The sequence below is a fragment of the Anolis sagrei genome, chromosome 2 (assembly GCF_037176765.1).
Source record: "Anolis sagrei isolate rAnoSag1 chromosome 2, rAnoSag1.mat, whole genome shotgun sequence".
In the NCBI taxonomy this organism is placed as follows: domain Eukaryota; kingdom Metazoa; phylum Chordata; class Lepidosauria; order Squamata; family Dactyloidae; genus Anolis; species Anolis sagrei.
This window is the reverse complement of record NC_090022.1, coordinates 212,364,833-212,383,036: the sequence shown is the minus strand read 5'-3', so window position 1 is coordinate 212,383,036 and position 18,204 is coordinate 212,364,833. Positions and strand designations below refer to the sequence as shown.

Sequence of the window (18,204 nt, the reverse complement as noted above, 5' to 3'; positions counted from 1 at the left end):
AACCCTGCCTCGTGCCTTTTCTTATCTCAATTCCATTACTTTCTTGTCCATTTATTATAATCTTAGCGAATTGCGTTTTATATATTGCTTCAATTGAGTTTATCATATAATATCCTAAATCCAATTCTTTAAATAGTAGTTTGAAAAAATTCCAATTTATTTTGTCAAACGCTTTTTCCGCGTCGATCGCCAGAAACATCACTTCCCTTTGTATATTTTTATCATAATATTCAATTAAATCTAATATCGTTCTAACATTTTCACTTTGACTCCTCCCTGGGATAAATCCTGTTTGTTCTTCCTTAATCCAATTTGTGAGAAATTTTTTAAATCTTTCTGCTAATATGCTGCTAAATAATTTATAATCTAAATTTAACAGTGATATTGGCCTATAGTTTTCTAGTTTCTCTGGGTCTTTATTTTCTTTTGGAATAACGCATATATTTGCTTGTTTCCATGAAGGGGGTATTTCTTTTGTTTCTCTTACTTCATTCATAACTCTTTTTAATTGGGGTACTATCTGATCTTGTAATTTTTTGTAATAAAGGGCCGTAAACCCGTCCGGGCCTGGGGCTTTGTTTGTTTTGAGGTCTTTTATTGCTGTCATTATTTCTTTCTCGGAGATCTCTCTATTTAGTGCTTCCCTCTCGGTTTCTGATATTTTCTGGATTTTCCTCTTCCCAAGGTAGCTCATAATTTTTTCATTTTTTATTTGTTCGTCCTGATATAATACTTTATAATATTTCTCAAATTGTCCTCTTATATCTCTTTGTTCTGTAAAGATCTGCTCTCCTGTTTTTATTTTTGTTATAGCTCTGGATTCTCTCTTTTTTCTTAGTTTCCTAGCAAGCCAGATGCCTGGCTTGTTAGCGTTTTGGAAATATTCCGCTTTTATATAATTCAGCTGCCTTGCTCTCTCTTCTATCTCCAAGTATTCTTTCTCCTTCTGTAACCCCGTTAATCTTTCTTTTGCCTTCTTATTTCTTGGGTCCTCTTTTAGAATCTTTTCTTCTGCCTCAATTTTATTTGCTATCTCTTTTTGCTTTTGGATTGCTTCCCTTCTTTTTCTAGCTTTTTGTTGCATGAAATGTCCCCGCATTACGGCTTTACTGGCCTCCCACAGAGTAAATGTTTTTATTTCTTCCGTATCGTTTTTCTCAAAATATTCTATCAGTTTCTCTCTGCTCCTTTCTATGTCTTCTTCCTTTATTAATAGGTTTTCTTCCAGTTTCCACCTCCATTCTCCCTTTCCCTCTCTGATTTCCATCTCTAGCGGGCAGTGGTCTGATTCTGATCTTGCGTGGATTTTTATATTTTTAATTTTTGGTAAGAGTGACGAGGATGCCCATATCATATCTATCCTCGACCAGACATTATGTCTGGCCGAGAAGAAAGTAAAATCCTTGCCTGTTTCGTTCTTATGTCTCCAGACATCTTTCGTTTCCAACTCCTGCAGGAGCTTTGACATTGTTTTGGGCATGCATCCCGCTATTTTCCTTCCTTTCTTATTCTGTTTTTCTCTGGAGGATCTATCCCTTTCACCGTCCACTACGCAGTTAAAGTCTCCTAGTATTATTAGTTTATCATATTCCTGTTTTACTAAATGATCTTGTAGTGTTTTTACAAATTTTGATTTTGTCTCATTAGGGGCGTAAACATTACATATTAAAACTTTGAGATTTTGCCATATAATTATTACTCCGATCATCCTCCCCTCTTGATCCTTGAATGCCAATTTAGACTCTATGTTATCTTTTATGTAGGTTGCCACTCCTCTCTTTTTTTCCGAGGAGGAGGAAAAATATACCTTCCCCAAATATTTGTTTTCTAGGTGTGGCGTATGTTTGTGACTTATATGTGTTTCTTGTAGGGCAATTATTTGACATTTCCTTTTTTTTAGGTTGTTAAAAACTTTATTCCTTTTATTCGCAGAGTTTAATCCATTAATATTATTACAATAAATTTTTAAATTAGCATGCATATCAACAATTGTTTCCTTAACTTTATATGCCCTCTGTTTCCTTCTTTTCTTGTTGTTCCTCTTCTTCTATTTCCTCCTCCATCTCTCCTACATCCTCCTCTGGTCTGTTATTTGGCATCTGGTGTATTCCTATCAGGTTTGGTCTGTAATTCCCTGGATCAAGCTCTTCCTTCCTCGGCGATATTGTGCGTTGTCTTTTTGTTTGTTTTCCTTCGTGTTCTCCTTCTTCTCCCGTGTCTCTCTCTCTCTCCTTCACTATCCCTTCATAAAATTGTCTTGCTTTTTCTACTGTCTTGATCCAATACCTTTGTCCTTTATACGTTGTCATCAGTCCCTCCTCTTTTTCCCATCTATATCTCATTCCTTGTTTTGTCAGCTCTTCTGTGAGGAAGGCATATTTCCTTCTGTTGCTGATTACCTGTCCTGGGAATTCCTTCATTACTACCACCTTTCTGCCTTTATAGCAGATTACTCTTTGGTTGCTTGCCCTCAAGATTTCATCTCTTGTGAACTTTCTGGTAAATTGTACTATTGTGTCTCGGTCAGTCTTATTTCTTCTTGCGAAATTTGTATTGATTCTAAAGACCCTGTCCATCTGTTCTCCCATATACTGTGTTGTGCATTGGAGTAGTTCTGCTAGTATCTCCGTAACTTTTTCTCTTATATTCTCCTCCTTCTCTTCTCTTATACTTCTTAGTCTTAGCTGGTATTCTGCTTCTTTTCTTTCCAGGGCGTCTTGTCTGGACATCAGTTTCTGATTTGTTGTTTCTAATGTTTTCACTTTGGCATGTGTTGTGTCTTGTACCTCGTCTCTCTCTTTATTCTTCTTTTGTAGTTGCTTAATCTCTTCCTTCATTTCTTCTTGCTCTTTTCTCATCATTCCCAGTTCCTGTTTTATTTCTTTCTTCAATTCTGCCATTTGTTCTTGGGCTACTTTTTGGTATGCGTCTTGTTTCTCATTCATTTCCGTCAGTTCTTTCCCAATCGCCCTTATCTCCTTCAGAAGTTCCTTCAGTCTTACATCTTCCCCTAGGGATAGTCTTCTTCCCAGGTTGCTGATGTTACTCAGGTTTGGTGTGGATGTGGTTTCTTTATTTTCTTTGAGTTCTTTGGGGTCTTTTGGGTCTTTTGGGTCTTTCTCTTTCTCTTTGTTTGCCTCTTTGTTTTCCTTTCCTTCTTTTCCATTCTTAGGAGTTTGGGTTATGACTTCTTTCCCATTCTTGTTCTTTATTATCGTCGCCATCTGGTTGTATATTTCACTCTGAAAGAAATTCATTTACTTTTATAGTGGTTCTTTCTCTTTATACCCACTATTATTTCCCCCTTTTTTTTTTATTTATTCTATTGGGTGTAGCTCTTCAGACTGGTCTAACAATATTTATTTAGGTCTGTGGGGGCTCGTGGGGTCCACCCGTTGTATTCCCCAGCCTGTTTCTCTGGCCTCTCCTTGCGGATCTTTTAAACTTTGAATCCTCTGTAGCCGCCTTCTGGTTTTAGTTCAGAGGTGTCTGCTCTTCCAGAGCTTTTGGTCTTTTAAATATATAACTTCGTAGAGAGGGTGAAGGGCCTCTGCCAGAGAAATTTATTTTATTTTATTTTCTAGTTTTGTTTATTTTATTTTATTATTTTATTTTATTTTATTTATTTTTGTTTATTTTTATTGCTTTATTATTATTTATTTGTTATTCTATATAAATATTTTTATTTTTACCTTTCTCTTTGTTTCCTCTTCTCTTTCTGGTATCTCGTTCCTTTCCTTTCCTTTCCTTTGCTTTTTATCGCCTATTTTCCGTCTTTGGGTTCTTCGCTTCCTCGCTGTGTACTGCTTTCTTTATATTCCGTTTGGCTTCTTCTTCCGCCCTTCTCTTTGCCAGGCTTGTGTCCCTCGGGTTTGTTTCCCTCTTCCTGTTTCCTATTTCCCCTCTTGCTGTCTTCAACTTATTTCTCCTTAAACTCTCGCGGTTTTCCTTGCGAGATCCGTCCCTCTCGCGTCTCTCGCGTCTCTCGCGAGACTCCTCGTCTTTCCACACGGTCGGCGCTTGTTATCAGGCTGTGTAGACCAAACAATCCTTCTCAAGGTCAGTCTCCTCCTCCTCCCTGTTTCCCCTTCTCTTTTTTTTTTCTGTATATTTGTTTATTTAGGATTTTTTATTAAAGTTCTTTGTTCTTTGTTAAAGTTTATTAAAGTTTTCTGGCTTCTCGTTTCTGTTTCCTCCTCCCTCCTTCTCTCCTTTCTCTTATTGCTTATATCTTATGTCTTAAAGTTAATAATAATAGTAGTCTTAATTCTCCTCTCGTTCTTTCGGGTGTCTATTCTTCCTCCAATTTCTTTCTTTCCTTATTTCTCCGTTCGTCAGAACTTGTCTATGTCTTCCTTCCTTCCTTTTGGAAGGGGTCTCCCACCTCCCTCACCGAGTCCTTTCTTTTTCAGTACTCACTCTTTTACCGGTGTCCTTGCTTCTTTCCCATTAAAATGCGCGTGGTCGAGGATGTTTCGGGCTCCTCACCCTCTCGCCCTGTCACGATCCGCCGTACCTCGGGAGCCTTGCCGGGCCTTTTAGGTGGTCCCCTCTTGAGGAAGGGACCCCCTTTTAGGCCGTCGGCGGCTTCCCCGGTTCCGCTGTTCCCCCCGTGTCTATCCGCGTGGGGGAAGGGAGCTTTCGCTCTACCCGATCGACCTGAACAGGGCTGGCACTCGCCGGAGCTTCACAGTGCCTGTCTCCTCGCCATTTTCGCGCACCGGAAGTCCCCATTTTCCCTTCTTGAGTTGAAAGTAAACTGCTTAGGGAGATGGTGATCAGATATTTAGACAATGTGAAGTTGATGGCAGAGGATCACTACTTCAGTACTGGTGCTCTTAGCTTCTTCCAGAATGCTGGCATTTGTCTGCTTTCTTCCTAAGAGATGTGTAGGATTTTTCAGGGGCAATACTGACTGAATCTTTCCAGAAGTTGAGAATGATGTTTGTAGACACGACAGTCCATGTTTTGCAGGTACCCTGAAGTGAACCTGAAATCAAACATGGATGTCCAGATGACATTCAAGTATCTCCAGTCTTTGACATGGGGTAAACTGGGCTGAGGAAATTTAATCCTGCATAAAGCAAAGTTGAGAAATGCTCCAGGTTTTTACTGAAACTTCAGAGCAATTCAGTACTTTGAAGTGATTCTGGACAGCAGGCTAGCTCCAAAATGAATCAGACTGATGTCCACATGGGTCAGTCTCTTGATCCCTTTTTCATCGCGCTAGGATGGATGTCTACAACTCAGAGGTAGCCAGCTGGAAAACTCCTGGCCATCACTGGGTACCTTCACTGATGTCAGCAAATCTGACACCCTCCTCTTCTTCTCTGTAGTTGCATGGGCATTTGATGATGTCAGCAAAGGTGCATGACGATGGCTACAAGCTCTCCAGAGCTCTCTGGCTGGTTGCTGTGTGATGAATGTTGACAATATTCCCTTTTTCTGGTTGTCTGAACAGCTATGCAGCATTCAGGGCTGGTCCAGAGCATTTCTGCTCCAGGCTGATGTCAGATTTTGTGCAGATGAGCCCTCATTCTACCAATCTCCAGATCACAATATTCTGTTTTGTGTCTGATAATAAAGTATATGGGGGAAATTCCATTTGAGGGAAATCTTTGTGTAAATTTTCAGCTGTAAATTTTGCACTGGAGTGTGAATCTTTATTATAACCATCTCAGTTACTACAATTTACATTTGACCTATATAATGTGCAAATCAGGAATTTGATAAAAATTTAAATGCTTCACTGGGAACACAGTAGGAAATTGTCTTGTCTTGTCATGTCTGTCTCCCTGCCTTGCCATTATTACTTAGATTTATCTCTTTGTTTTTCTCTTTTTACAGAAAGTGAGTGAGAAGGTAGGCGGAGCAGAAGGAACCAAGCTAGATGAAGATTTCAAAGAAATGGAAAGGGTGAGTCTGAAAATAGTTTTATTGCCATATCATTGGTTGCTGTTTTTTCCTCATTGTTGACAGAAAAGCTAACTAACCACACTTCCTCACTAAGCACAAATGAGCTGCTGTTAAATCAACCAACATAAAGTTTATAATGTAGACATGGATAACATGATCACTTAATAATATGTAGTCATTTCTCATGAAATCTGATTTTGGCATTTGCTATGATAGTGGCATTATTTAAAAATGTTGATATAAACTATTGTTTACAAAAAGAGATTCTGGATACAGTCCTAACCTTACATGAGGCTTATTCTCATGCATACAATTAAAGAAAGTATTTTCACCTACTCCAATTGAGTCCTTCTCCATCATCCTGAGTTCTCAGCCAGTACCTCCCACAGCGAGAGGTTGTGTAGCTTGGAGGTTCACGACCCCCACCTTTGGTTAACTAAGGTGCATCTGCACTGTAGAATTAATGCAGATTGGTATCACTTCAACTGCCATGGCTCAATGTTATGGAATCACGGGAGTTGCAATATTACAAGGTTTTTTGAGTTATCTGCCAAAGAGCTCACTAAATATCAATTCCTAGGATTCCATGGCATTGGGCCATAGCTCCTAAATTGATATCAAACCACATTAATTCAACAGTGTAGATCAGTGTTTCTCAAACTCTGCTCCTCTAGGTGTTTTGGGCTTCCTAACAATTCCTAACAGCTGGTAAGCCGACTGGAATTTCTGGGAGCTGAAATCCAAAACATCTGGGGGAGTAGAGTTTGAGAAACACTGGTGTAGATGTACCTTAAGAAAAACGTTTAACCTAGAATCCAGTATATGAGCTGTAGTCTGCGTACAGTCATTCTGACAGCAGGCAGTCTGTTTTTTTGATATATTATGCAGAATAGGCTTGTAGGGTTGGAGAACATTTAAAAACTCATCTTAGTGCATCACTTTTAGAAAGCTGTATTTGTCAAAACACACACACATACACTTATATATAACCTCAGAGAGCACTGAAATTATCATATGTAATGATGCAGATGGCCCCTGTTTTTTTAAAAAAATAAATAAATGTGAAGTTATTGATGGCTTCATTCAGACCACATTTGTCTGATTCTGCTAGACTTCAAAAACCATTTAAGAGCATGGTTTTCCAAAAGCCACTTGTAGCAGTGAAATTCTGGAGGAAACACATGTGTCTTGTAGCAGCAAAATTCTGGGCACATCTGCACTGACAGTTCAATGTGGTTTCAAAATGGAATTGAAGAAAGTATTTTTTTGCTGTACTGATGATTACATGGGAAATCTTGAAACTAGATTGAGACCCAGATGTTAATTACATAACCATTGCATTGCCACACATTAAAGACTTTATTTGGCATGCTTTTGTGAGTGTTTATTTTCTTGCTGCTGTAATTTGAAGCTAGCTTTGAACTGTATTAAATGGTCAGTGTAGACGGGGCCCCTCTCACACAGAGAACACAGATTTGAATGGAAGAACTGCTGATGCTAATTGCCTTTAGGTGGCTTCAAACAGGGTCAGTCATAAGGACAATGAAACACTAAACATAATACACCGAAATCAGATATATAAATGATATCCAGTGTCTTATTACTGCTGCACCGAGGAAGCATTATTACTTTCATCTTACCCTGTGGCATCATATCAGGGTGAGTACAGGGATCTGAACAGCCAGTCCTGACAGAGAGGCTCACACAGGTAGCTAGTATGAATGCACTTTATAATGCTCATCCCCATTTCCATTTTGATGCTGGTCTCAATCTGGTTAAATTTACTGGGTGTTTCTTTTGATGGGAATGTGGATGTACAGCTGAATCTCAAGCCGCTATCTGCTACATTCACTTGGCAACTATATATGGATTGGACAAGGATCGAGAACATGAACTGTCCTTTGAAAGATTTGATGATCCGTTTTCATTTTTGAGGTCACAAGATGCGTTAAATAGACGAACTGAATTGTATAGTTAAAGACATGGATCTATCCTTAAATACACTTGCCTCTCCGTCTTTTGTAGGAGTTATTGTTGTTGTTTACATTGGGGTGTCAAGTGCTGCAGTAATTATCAGATGCTTGTTAGATATACATTTCCTTTAACAAACAGAGGACAAAGATAGTATGACCAAGGAACAGAGGCCAATAGGACAAACTGATCCTGATAAAGAGGTTGCTTGCTTGCTCTTAATGGTATCCAAAAGATGCTTGGTTCTAGTCCTGACAAAAACATTACTGCTCTAAAACACATTGCTTCTCAGAGTGGAAATCTTGAAGGCCTTCTTTCTATGCTTTTCAATAACTTTCCTCAATCATTCCCAACCCATTCATTTGTGCAAGGCCCTTTTACAGTGGAAGGGGGGCATACCTTACATGGCAGACCATTTTGAAATTAAAATTTAGGCCATTGCTTTGAAGCTGTACATAGAGAATTGAATAGAGATTGCTCTGAAAACAGTAATAATACTTTCTCCTCAAAACCAACCTGAATGTGATATTTAATGTGTGTGTGTGTTTTTAAATGTGATGCTCTTACCAGGAGCTAAGAATCCTCAGGATCCCAGCAGGAAGGGGGAGAGAGTTGAGAGCCCCCTCCCTGCTATGTTCCTGACAGAAATAACTCTTCTGAATCTGCTGTTTGTGTTAGAAGGAAGGCTCCTGTTAGACACCAATTATCAGCCCCTTCTTACGCATACACATTATTTCTAGCTACTGCTATTTGATGGCCATATCAAATTGGTGATTTATACTAGAATAACTTTTTGATTTTGTTAGTTGCTTTCAAGTCAACCTCAATTTATGTCAACCCTATGAATGAGAGGCCTCCAAGAATGCATCTATGCTATAGGATTAGTGCAGTTTGACACCACTTTAACTGCCATGGCTCAATGCTATGGAGTTATGAGAACTATGGTTTTGCAAGATATTTAGCTTTCTCCACCAATGAATGCTGATGTCTCACCAAACTATAAATCCCAAGATTCCATAGCATTCAGCCATGGCAGGTAAAATGAAGTCAAACAGAGGGTGGGCACCCTAAGTCATTCTATTCCCAACATTTCTATTCAGGGCTCGCAGACTAAGGACCATGGCTTCCATGTTTGAGTCTATCCATCTGGAATGTGGTCTTCCTCTTTTTTCACTGTCTTCTACTTTACCAACCTTTTAGTGAATATTTTTAGTGAGTCTTCTCATGATATGGCCAAAGTATGACAGTCTCAGTTTAGTCATCTTGGCTTCTAGAGACTTCAGCTTGCTTTGCTCTGTGATCTATTTATTTCTCTTTTTATCAATCCACATTACCCTCAAAACCTTTCTCCAACACCACATTGCAATGGGTTGATTTTTTTTTCTTATCAGCTTTCACAACCATTGCAGCACGGTACTATTCTAATCTGGTTTGCATATTCAGTGTTACACCAACATCACTTCTGCACAAGTGGTCATGCTTTCTAGGAGATTGTAGGTCCTTCATTTCACTTTGTGGTTAGGAAGTAACTACATTGTGCAATTATCCAATGTAATGTAACACTAGGGTAGAGTGTAGCATAGATTTATACTTGACTGTTTCTTAAAAGTACATGATACATTCACAACTACAGTTCGACCCCCATATCTGCGGAATCAGTACTTGCAGTTTCACTTATCCGAGGTTTACTTTATCCATTTAGAGCCTTTTCTACAAGCAATACCCTCTTATTGGTACCTCAATTGTTCATCCCACTGAAAATAATAGGATTCACTATTATCCATAGTTTCACATATCCATGTGAAATCCAGGAATGTGTTACGTGTGAATACAGAGGTTGTAGTGACTATGCACATTTGTACAGCATTAGTGCATCCTGGAAGATGTGATTGCGTATTGCTGTTGATGTCACTTATATGTGCCCAATATCTCACAGAGTTTCTATAAGGACTAAATGAGCCTGAGGGAGCCATGTCTGCATTGAATGGGGGATAAAAGCTGACTTAAGAAGCTACAGCCCAGTTTTATTAAAACTCCTCCTCCCCCTCCTCCTCCTCCTGTGGTTGTTGTTGTTGTTGTTGTTGTTGTTGTTGTTGTTTGCCTTCAAATTGCTTCCAGCTTGTGGCAACTCCAATGTGAAAATATTACAGGGCTTTCTTGGAGTTGGCAAGATTTGTTTTGCCACTGCCTTCCTCTGAGGATGAGTGAATGTGACATACTCACCCAATGGGTGACATGCCAAACAGGAAGTTGAATCCTTGACTCCAGAGTTTTCATCCAAAGCTCAGACCATTGGCCCTTTCTTCTTCCTTTACTGCTTTCATTCTTCTTGTCTTTCCATTTTATGTTGGTGCTTAGAGACCTCAATTAGACCAGCGTTTCACTGTGCTAAGCATTGTAATGACATCTAATAAACCTTAATTATTCCCTAGCCCCCCAAAGAGCTTTCTGTCATCAGACAGTGAAGCAGTTTGATGAATACATAAATCTGGGGCACAGAGAATAGTTTAGTTATACAAGTCAATACTTTTATGTCCATATCAAGGCAGGTGTGCATGAAGAGAAGTGCGGGAGGAGATGATTTAGTTAAAGGTGGTAGCTCGACAAGGGCTGAATTTAGATTTCCATCCAACCTGTTGATAAGTTGACCAGTTACTGTCAATAGCAATCCCATTCAATTCAAGAGCAGAATCCAAAATATCAAAAACTACTGTGGTTTAGTGAATTGAGCACTGGATTATGACTCTGGAGACCAGGATTTAAATCCCTGCTCAGCCATGGAAACCTATTGGGGGACATTAAACAACTTGCTCTTTCAGACTCAGAGGAAGGCAAATGCAAACCCTCACTAAAGAAATCTTGCCAAGAAAATCCTGTTAAAGGATCACCTTAAGGATTTCACAAGCAAGAAACAACTTGATGTATAGTAGCAGCAGCTGCAAAAGCAGTGATATCCCAAGTGTCAACTATTAATTATACATATGTGTAGAGAGGTCTATGCGTTAGAGCTAGCAATGGTAGAAGATTACAAAATTGGTAACAGATCTCCATCCTAGCTCTTGAGCTTATTATCCCTTTCCCTGTAAATAATACTAAGGAATCCATAAGCAATCAGTCTATCCTTCCCTGATCTTCTGTGTCATTTGACAACTGGTGTAACAATGGCCCTGTTAGGAGCGGGATCTAAAATTTTGAAATTTGAGGAAACCAAAGTCTAAACATAAAATTTATTTAGGATTCATATATACCGTATACATATAATGTGAAAGTCATTATATATGTAGCATTTTTGGTAATTTTGTGCATGAAGCAAAATTGGTGCACATTGAACCATCAGAAAGGACAGTTGTCACTATGACTGCCACTCATGTACACATTTTTGGAGTTTTTTGGATTTTGGCTTTCCAGATAAGGGATGCTCAACCTGTATAATATTCTTACTGATAATAATTTATTCAAATGTTTAATGCCAGTGGACGAGGAAGAATTTATTCCACTTTTCTTCATGCTTCAACATGCTGGGAATTGATGTTTTTCCAAAAAAGGAAATTAGGTCTTTTTTGAGAAAAGTATGGAAACTGGAAGGAATTAGCCTTTATTTAGCAAAGTAGCTGACAAAGCATGTCTCAAATTCTCTGTGTTGTTTTCCAGAGTTCACTTACAGATTCCAAAAACAAGCAATGTAGGCAGTTTGTAGTGTTGAACATTTAAACGGTTACTAATGGCTTTGCATTTACTACTAATGAAAAGATTAGGTACAGTCTTCATTCTTAACTCATCACCTTTCGATGGCAGAGGGAACACATGGCTGGAGATTAGAGGAGTAGCAGTGCGAGAACTCAGAAGAGGGGAAAATGAGAAGGCAGAGACTTTATGTAACCAAAAGATATGACCAGGGTGATGTGGTCTACCTGCAAGGTATTTGTGAACATGCATTTCAACAGGTAGTAAAAGCAAATATGGGGATTTAGATGCGAGAAATACACAAAAGGATTTGACATGTAAAAATTCTACTGTATTGAAAAGAATGCTGGAATTTTCCAACTCAGCATGTGTTTAATTTCTCTTGTTGTGATTTGCCACTTATATTTTCCTTTCATGTTGTCCGTTCACTAAGAATGGGTCCAAGACTGCAAGAAAAATGAGGGTTTTCTGGAGCCATGTTTCCAAGACTAAAGCTTAATTCATATGATACCCTTCAGTCAGACATCAAGTGAACAGAATTTTTACAGAGCCTGTAGTGGACTTTCTGGCCTGACATACACACTCTGGACCACAGCTCCACACTACCCCATCTTCTAGCCTAGTGGTTCTCAACCTATGGGTCCCCAGATGTTTTGGTTTTCAACTCCCAGAAATCCTAACAGCTGGTAAACTGTCTGGGTTTTCTAGGAGTTGTAGGCCAAAACACCTGGGAACCCACAGGTTGAGAACCACTGTTCTAGCCTATAACACCTTGCCTGGTGTTTAAGCCATAGAGAAGACTGCAGCAACCCTAATGTAATAAAAGAGTCTTGCACACCCTACACATCACCCCCCACAGAGTTTGGAGTGACTCTTTGTCCTAACAGCTATTACAGGCACCCTCCATTGGAGATCTCTTACTCTAGCATTCATGATACTGGCAAGGAGACAACTACAACTATCCACCATCCTGCTGGAAGTGTCTTGCTTTTAAAAAAAACCAAAACCAAAGAGAAGTAGTAAATTTACTCTCCGTTGTTTTCCTTCCTTCTCCTATCTGACATTGGTTGCTTTTCCCTACTTTTTCCCTTCCCAACTGCAGACAGGAGAGGTCAGCATAAGAGAGAACAAGGAAGGAAAACAGTCAGGAAGTGACTTCCTAGATCTTCTCTGCAAGAAAAAGACAAGGTACTTCCAGATGATAAGTGGGCAGTGGTGGAAGTGACAGCTCCTTCCATCCCAGAAATGGCGGGTGATGCCAGATCTGGAAGAAGGCTCACCTTAACAGCCAAGTGTTGTAGTTGAAGGCTTCTGTACATGTACAAGATCATTTAAGAGCTATAGCAGGAGGACCACCATGCTCTAGTCTCTTAAATGGGTGTTCTAAATAGTTTGTCATAGTAGGTTCAGGATTCGGCCACATCAAGATCATTTGTCAGGAGCGTTAACAATGTCTAGTCATGTATAGTTGCTACACAACTGCACATTTGCCACATATAAGAAAGAATCATGAAGCAATAAGCACAGGAAGAAACTGCAAGAGTATTGGATTTTCTTCTTTTTTTGTCCTCATTGGAGTTTATTCTCCCTTTCCTTTTTGCAATTACAGAAAGTGGATGTCACCAGCAGGGCTGTGATGGAAATAATGACCAGGACAATAGAATATCTTCAACCTAATCCAGGTAATGATGCTTCTCTATAAATCAGGGTGTATTTAGGTTTAGAGGTTGCATCATCTGTATAGAGGCAAGTTGTAAAGAACAGTAAGAATAGTATATTCTCTCAACTCACTTGTTCATTTAGTGAAAATGTCTTGAAAAGGTTTCAGAGAGGTCACCTTTGTATCCTTCTTCTCTGTCATTGTTTGCTCATTTATCCTGTTTTCAATCCACAATGTCCTTTTTTACTTGAAGTATGACACATATAGATGGATTTTAAGAGCTTTTACATTACTATGGCATGAAAGCAAAGGTTAGAAGTTCAGTTTGAGAGATCTAATCTTGTTAGCACAGCTCTCAAATGACAGGTTTTTTTGGGCTATTTCCAATTTTAGTCCCAACTAAAGCCCTTTGAATTCAATGCGACTTCTCTTAATACAGATAAACAAGACCTTGACGTTGCAATTGGTTTACTTTGGGACTAAGATTGGATTTAACCCTTTGTATGGAATGTTCTGGTGTCTTAACTGAGTGTATACATTAAAATTCTTAATCTTTCACCAGTGGTGAAGAACACCATGCCTAATAACCCTGCCCCAGACATCTTACTTCAGCAGTATGTCTGAAAAGGGACATTTATGCACGCACAGTGTACTCATGTAGATATACCATGTGAACCAGAAACCTGTTTCACCACTTCCATATGTAAACCTGTATGCATGAGGGCGGCACTCATTTACAGATGGCCAACTGAACATGCAGATATAGGGCTGGTGCCAGTGGTGGCACTATAAACAAAATCTTGATTTAAAGTTGGGCTTTTGATAGATGTCTTGTATTGCAACAACTGTTATTTACGACCAATCTACAGGGTTAGTCAAAATGCATAGGCCAATAAGCCATTCAATTGAATGGCTTATTGGCCTATGCATTTTGACTAACCCTGTATTGCTGGAGACTTCAAAGATGCTGGGCAATTGGTTAGCTTTTTGAAATCTCCTAGCACAAGTTTTTAAGTGAGCTAGAAATACTGCTGTAATGTCCCTAGAAAGAAGCTCCAAGGGCACAAACTGCATGCATCATGCTTGGGGAGTTACTATAGTTCCTTATATTGGTTCCTGTGCAACATAGTTATTATCAATTCTCTTCTGTCTTGTGGGTTGGCTGGACTAGACACTGGACTAGCAACAATGGAACAAGTCAATTGAACCAGTGGCATATAGAATCTTAGGTTGAGCTGGAAGGGACCTCATGGGCTATTGAGTCCAACTCCTGTTCATTCCAAGTTTTCCAGCTAAACCATGCCTGGCAGCCAATGAAGGCAGTCCTTTCACATTATAAAAGACTCCAAAGTTAGAGGGGAGGTAAAGATGATGCTGGTTACATCTGGCATATATTGACCATCTTCTACATTGACCATCTAATACAAACCAATATACAATCTCTTTTTTTGAAAGCATCCAAACAGATCTCTCTAGGAAGTGGATTAATCACCAAACTACTTTCATGGTCAAGACTCTCCTTCTAATGTTCAATCCGAATCTACCTCCTGTAGCTTAAAACCATTAGATGTCCTACAGGCCTGCCCTCTCGACTCTGTCGCATATCTTGAGGTATTTAAGAAGTGTCATCATATCAACCCTCAGTCTTTTCCCCTACCAAACTGAACACTCCTTCAACTACCTCACTACAAGCATTTGCCCTGCATCAGTCAGTCCAGTTGCCTTCCTAGCTCCATACCTATCCTGGTTACATCTAGCATATATTTTAAGGGGCAAATAAACAAGTTACATTTGCATGCACCCTCCATAACTTAGGGGTGATGTGTATGCTTTATGAATTTAGAATATCCCCTTAGCAACAGTTTCCTTTAGAATGGTACACAAAAAGTATGAGGACTGAGCTTCCTAATGAGTAAAAAATGTGTCTGCCATGTCTTAGATGATCAAGAAAGGGTAACAATGAAGGCAGTCCTTTCACATTATAAAAGACTCCAAAGTTAGAGGGGAGGTAAAGATGATGCTGGTTACATCTGGCATATATTGACCATCTTCTACATTGACCATCTAATACAAACCAATATTGAAGGAAGTTGTTTCACTGTGCAGATGATTACATAGAAAAGCCTGGAATCTGTTTGAGGCCGGGATGGTGATTACAGAAGCCACAAAGCATCGATGTTAAGGGCTTTCTTTTGCATCCTTTTGTTGGAGTTTGTTGTCAGGCCACCATAATTTGAAGCTAGCTTTGAACTACATTAAGGGCCCTTTCACGCAGCCATATAACCCAGAATATCAAGGCAGATAATCCACAATATCTGCTTTGAACTGGATTATCTGAGTCCACACTGCCATATAATCCAATACAATGTGGATTTTATTCCGCTATGTGGAAGGGGCCAAAATGTAGGACAGTGTTTTCTACTCATCTGGAATATCCCCGTAGAGAAAAGGGATTGCTTATATAGCTATGTCAAACTTTACTCTGTGGAAGAAGTGGCAAACATGTGGGAAGATACAGCATTTGTGACTGAATTGGGATATTATGGTATGCACACCTGCCACTTCAGTTTTGGCTGAAGACCATATGTGATGTTTCTTTTCATATTAATTACATCCATTCACACCCCCCCCCCCCCCCCGCCGCCCCATATCTCCCCATTAATTCTTCCTTTCCTGATTAGCATTTTTCTCTCTTTGCAGCTTCCAGGGCGAAGCTCACCATGCTCAACACCATGTCCAAAATCAGAGGGCAGGAAAAAGGACCAGGCTACCCTCAAGCTGAGGCTCTTCTAGCAGAGGCAATGATTAAGTTTGGAAAAGAACTTGGAGATGAGTGCAACTTTGGTAATGCAATTTCTTCTGATTTACCCTCACAAAATATAACAGCCATTGTTTACCACACCTTATTTGCTAGGAAAAGTCCTCCCATCCCATGCTGGAAAAAGATTGGATAGGATCATTTCTCTAATAATACCCTGTTAGAAAGCAGCCAGTGCATATGATGGTCTGTTTCCCTAATTGCAAAGCTTAATTGTGTAGGGTGCATGTGTAGTAGCATGCCTGAGTCCGGAGTACATTGTGCGTGTGTGTGTCAGGAGTGACATAAGAAACTGCAAGTCACTTCTGGTGTGAGATAATTGGCTGTCTTCAAGGATGTTGCCCAGGGGATGCAAGAATGTTTGATGTTTTACCATCCTGTGAGAGGCTTCTCTCATGTCCCCGCATGGGAAGCTGAGTTGGGAGCTCTCCCTGCTCCCCCTGGATTCGAACCGCTGACCTGTTGGTTAGCAGTCTTGCCAGCACAATGGGTTTAACAATGTGCTGGCAGGTTTAACCCATTGTGCCATCGGGGGCAATGTCACACATATATTGAGTTACATATATGACTTAATCTTTCTAAACTTTGGAAACAGTCACATGAGAAGTCCTAATTTGTGTGAAATGTCCTGTCCATGAAAGGAGAGGGACAGTTTCTTTGAAAAATGCATATAAATGTCAGCATTTACTTATGTAGGCCTATATTCATATGCACACTGAGTTCTGCTTTCTATCTTGTTTGTAATCTGTTGTTACTTATCATGTTTATACTTGTTAGTCACTTTGGGCCTAAGCTCTAGTAGATAAGTTAAAAAGGCGTGGTTTTCAGGCATTTTTTTCATTTCAGTACAAATGTCCAGGCATGGTGTCAACTGGCCCTAAGAATTTGAGATGTGTGTTCTGTGATTGTTTGCTATGGTTTTAAAAGTAAAGTTTTACCAGTGCCATTGAAAAGGCATAGTGCTATTGCTTCCAGAGAAATCCCTATCCATGGATTCTGCATGTATGGATTTAATTATCCATGGCTTGAAAATACTTGTTTTCATTCCAAAAAGGAAACCTTAATTTTTCTATTTTATATAAGGGACACTCTTTTAATATGCCATTTATAAAATAGGACTTGAGGCACCCACTTATTCTGGTCCCCACAGGAGTGGGGAAGGGTCCTGGAACCAGTCCCCAACAGGTATCAATGGCACTGAATATACTTTGTGCTCTTTTTTTCCTGGGAAAATAGTATAGGCTTCCCATCATGGCCCAAAATGCTTTATCCTTTTGTCTCATAAGAAATTAAAGCAATAGTATTTGATTGCTCAATAAGGTTTCTCAAATCTAGCACACCTCCATATTAAGATGAAAGCAAATCTTTTCAGCACTTGCACCAAGATAAAATCCCTGTCTTTATTTTCCAGGCCCAGCTTTAGGGGATGTTGGAGAAGCCATGAGGGAGCTTTCTGAGGTCAAGGATTCTTTGGACATGGATGTGAAACAGAATTTTATTGATCCTCTTCAGAATCTCCATGACAAAGATCTGAGGGAAATACAGGTATTGCTATAAATACTATTTCACTAAGTGCATGCAAGACACGTGGATCTCTTTGCCTTTCTTAAAATGCAAGAATTCGCAACTCATGGTGTCATGTACCTATGCATTGCCTTGACCTAACCTCCAAACCACTTATGCCAGTAAGCGGCAGAATAGCCCCTCACTCATTTAGCTAGAATTACAAAACAAGACAAGTAGAGCATCTGCAATGTCATTTTTAGACTATTATCGCTAAAAATCTAGTTTGTGTTATATTGCTTTGACTGGCTCAAGCTGCTAGAGGTCCAAACCTGACTCAGTCCTGGAAATCCACTGGATAACCTTGGTCCAGTTACACTTATTTCTTCCTCAGAAGAAGGCAATGAGAGACCTCCTCAAAATAAATATTATCAAGAGAGCCCTATGAAGGAGTCACCATAAGTTGAAGTCAACTTGGAGATGCATAACTATAAGGATGCAATTCTTCACTAAGTTTCTTCTCAAAGGAAGCAATAGATTTTGTAACAATTTCATTCTTTTTGCAAGAAAGTAATTGAAAATCAGTCTTTAAACCTATACACAAATCAGGACTTATTCTGTGCAAAATGTGCATGTGGTTGTTTTGTGCAGA

General features: G+C 39.5%; 1 protein-coding gene across 1 annotated transcript in view; it reads left to right on the top strand.

Moving 5' to 3' along the window:
• SH3GL2 (SH3 domain containing GRB2 like 2, endophilin A1) overlaps window positions 1-18,204 on the top strand; it is a 138,910-nt gene that overhangs the window by 108,888 nt on the left and 11,818 nt on the right. The window contains exons 2-5 of the mRNA XM_060762425.2: window positions 5,848-5,916; window positions 13,181-13,253; window positions 15,932-16,075; window positions 17,461-17,594. Coding sequence (XP_060618408.2) covers window positions 5,848-5,916; window positions 13,181-13,253; window positions 15,932-16,075; window positions 17,461-17,594 — 420 coding nt within the window. The remainder of the gene's footprint in view (window positions 1-5,847; window positions 5,917-13,180; window positions 13,254-15,931; window positions 16,076-17,460; window positions 17,595-18,204) is intronic.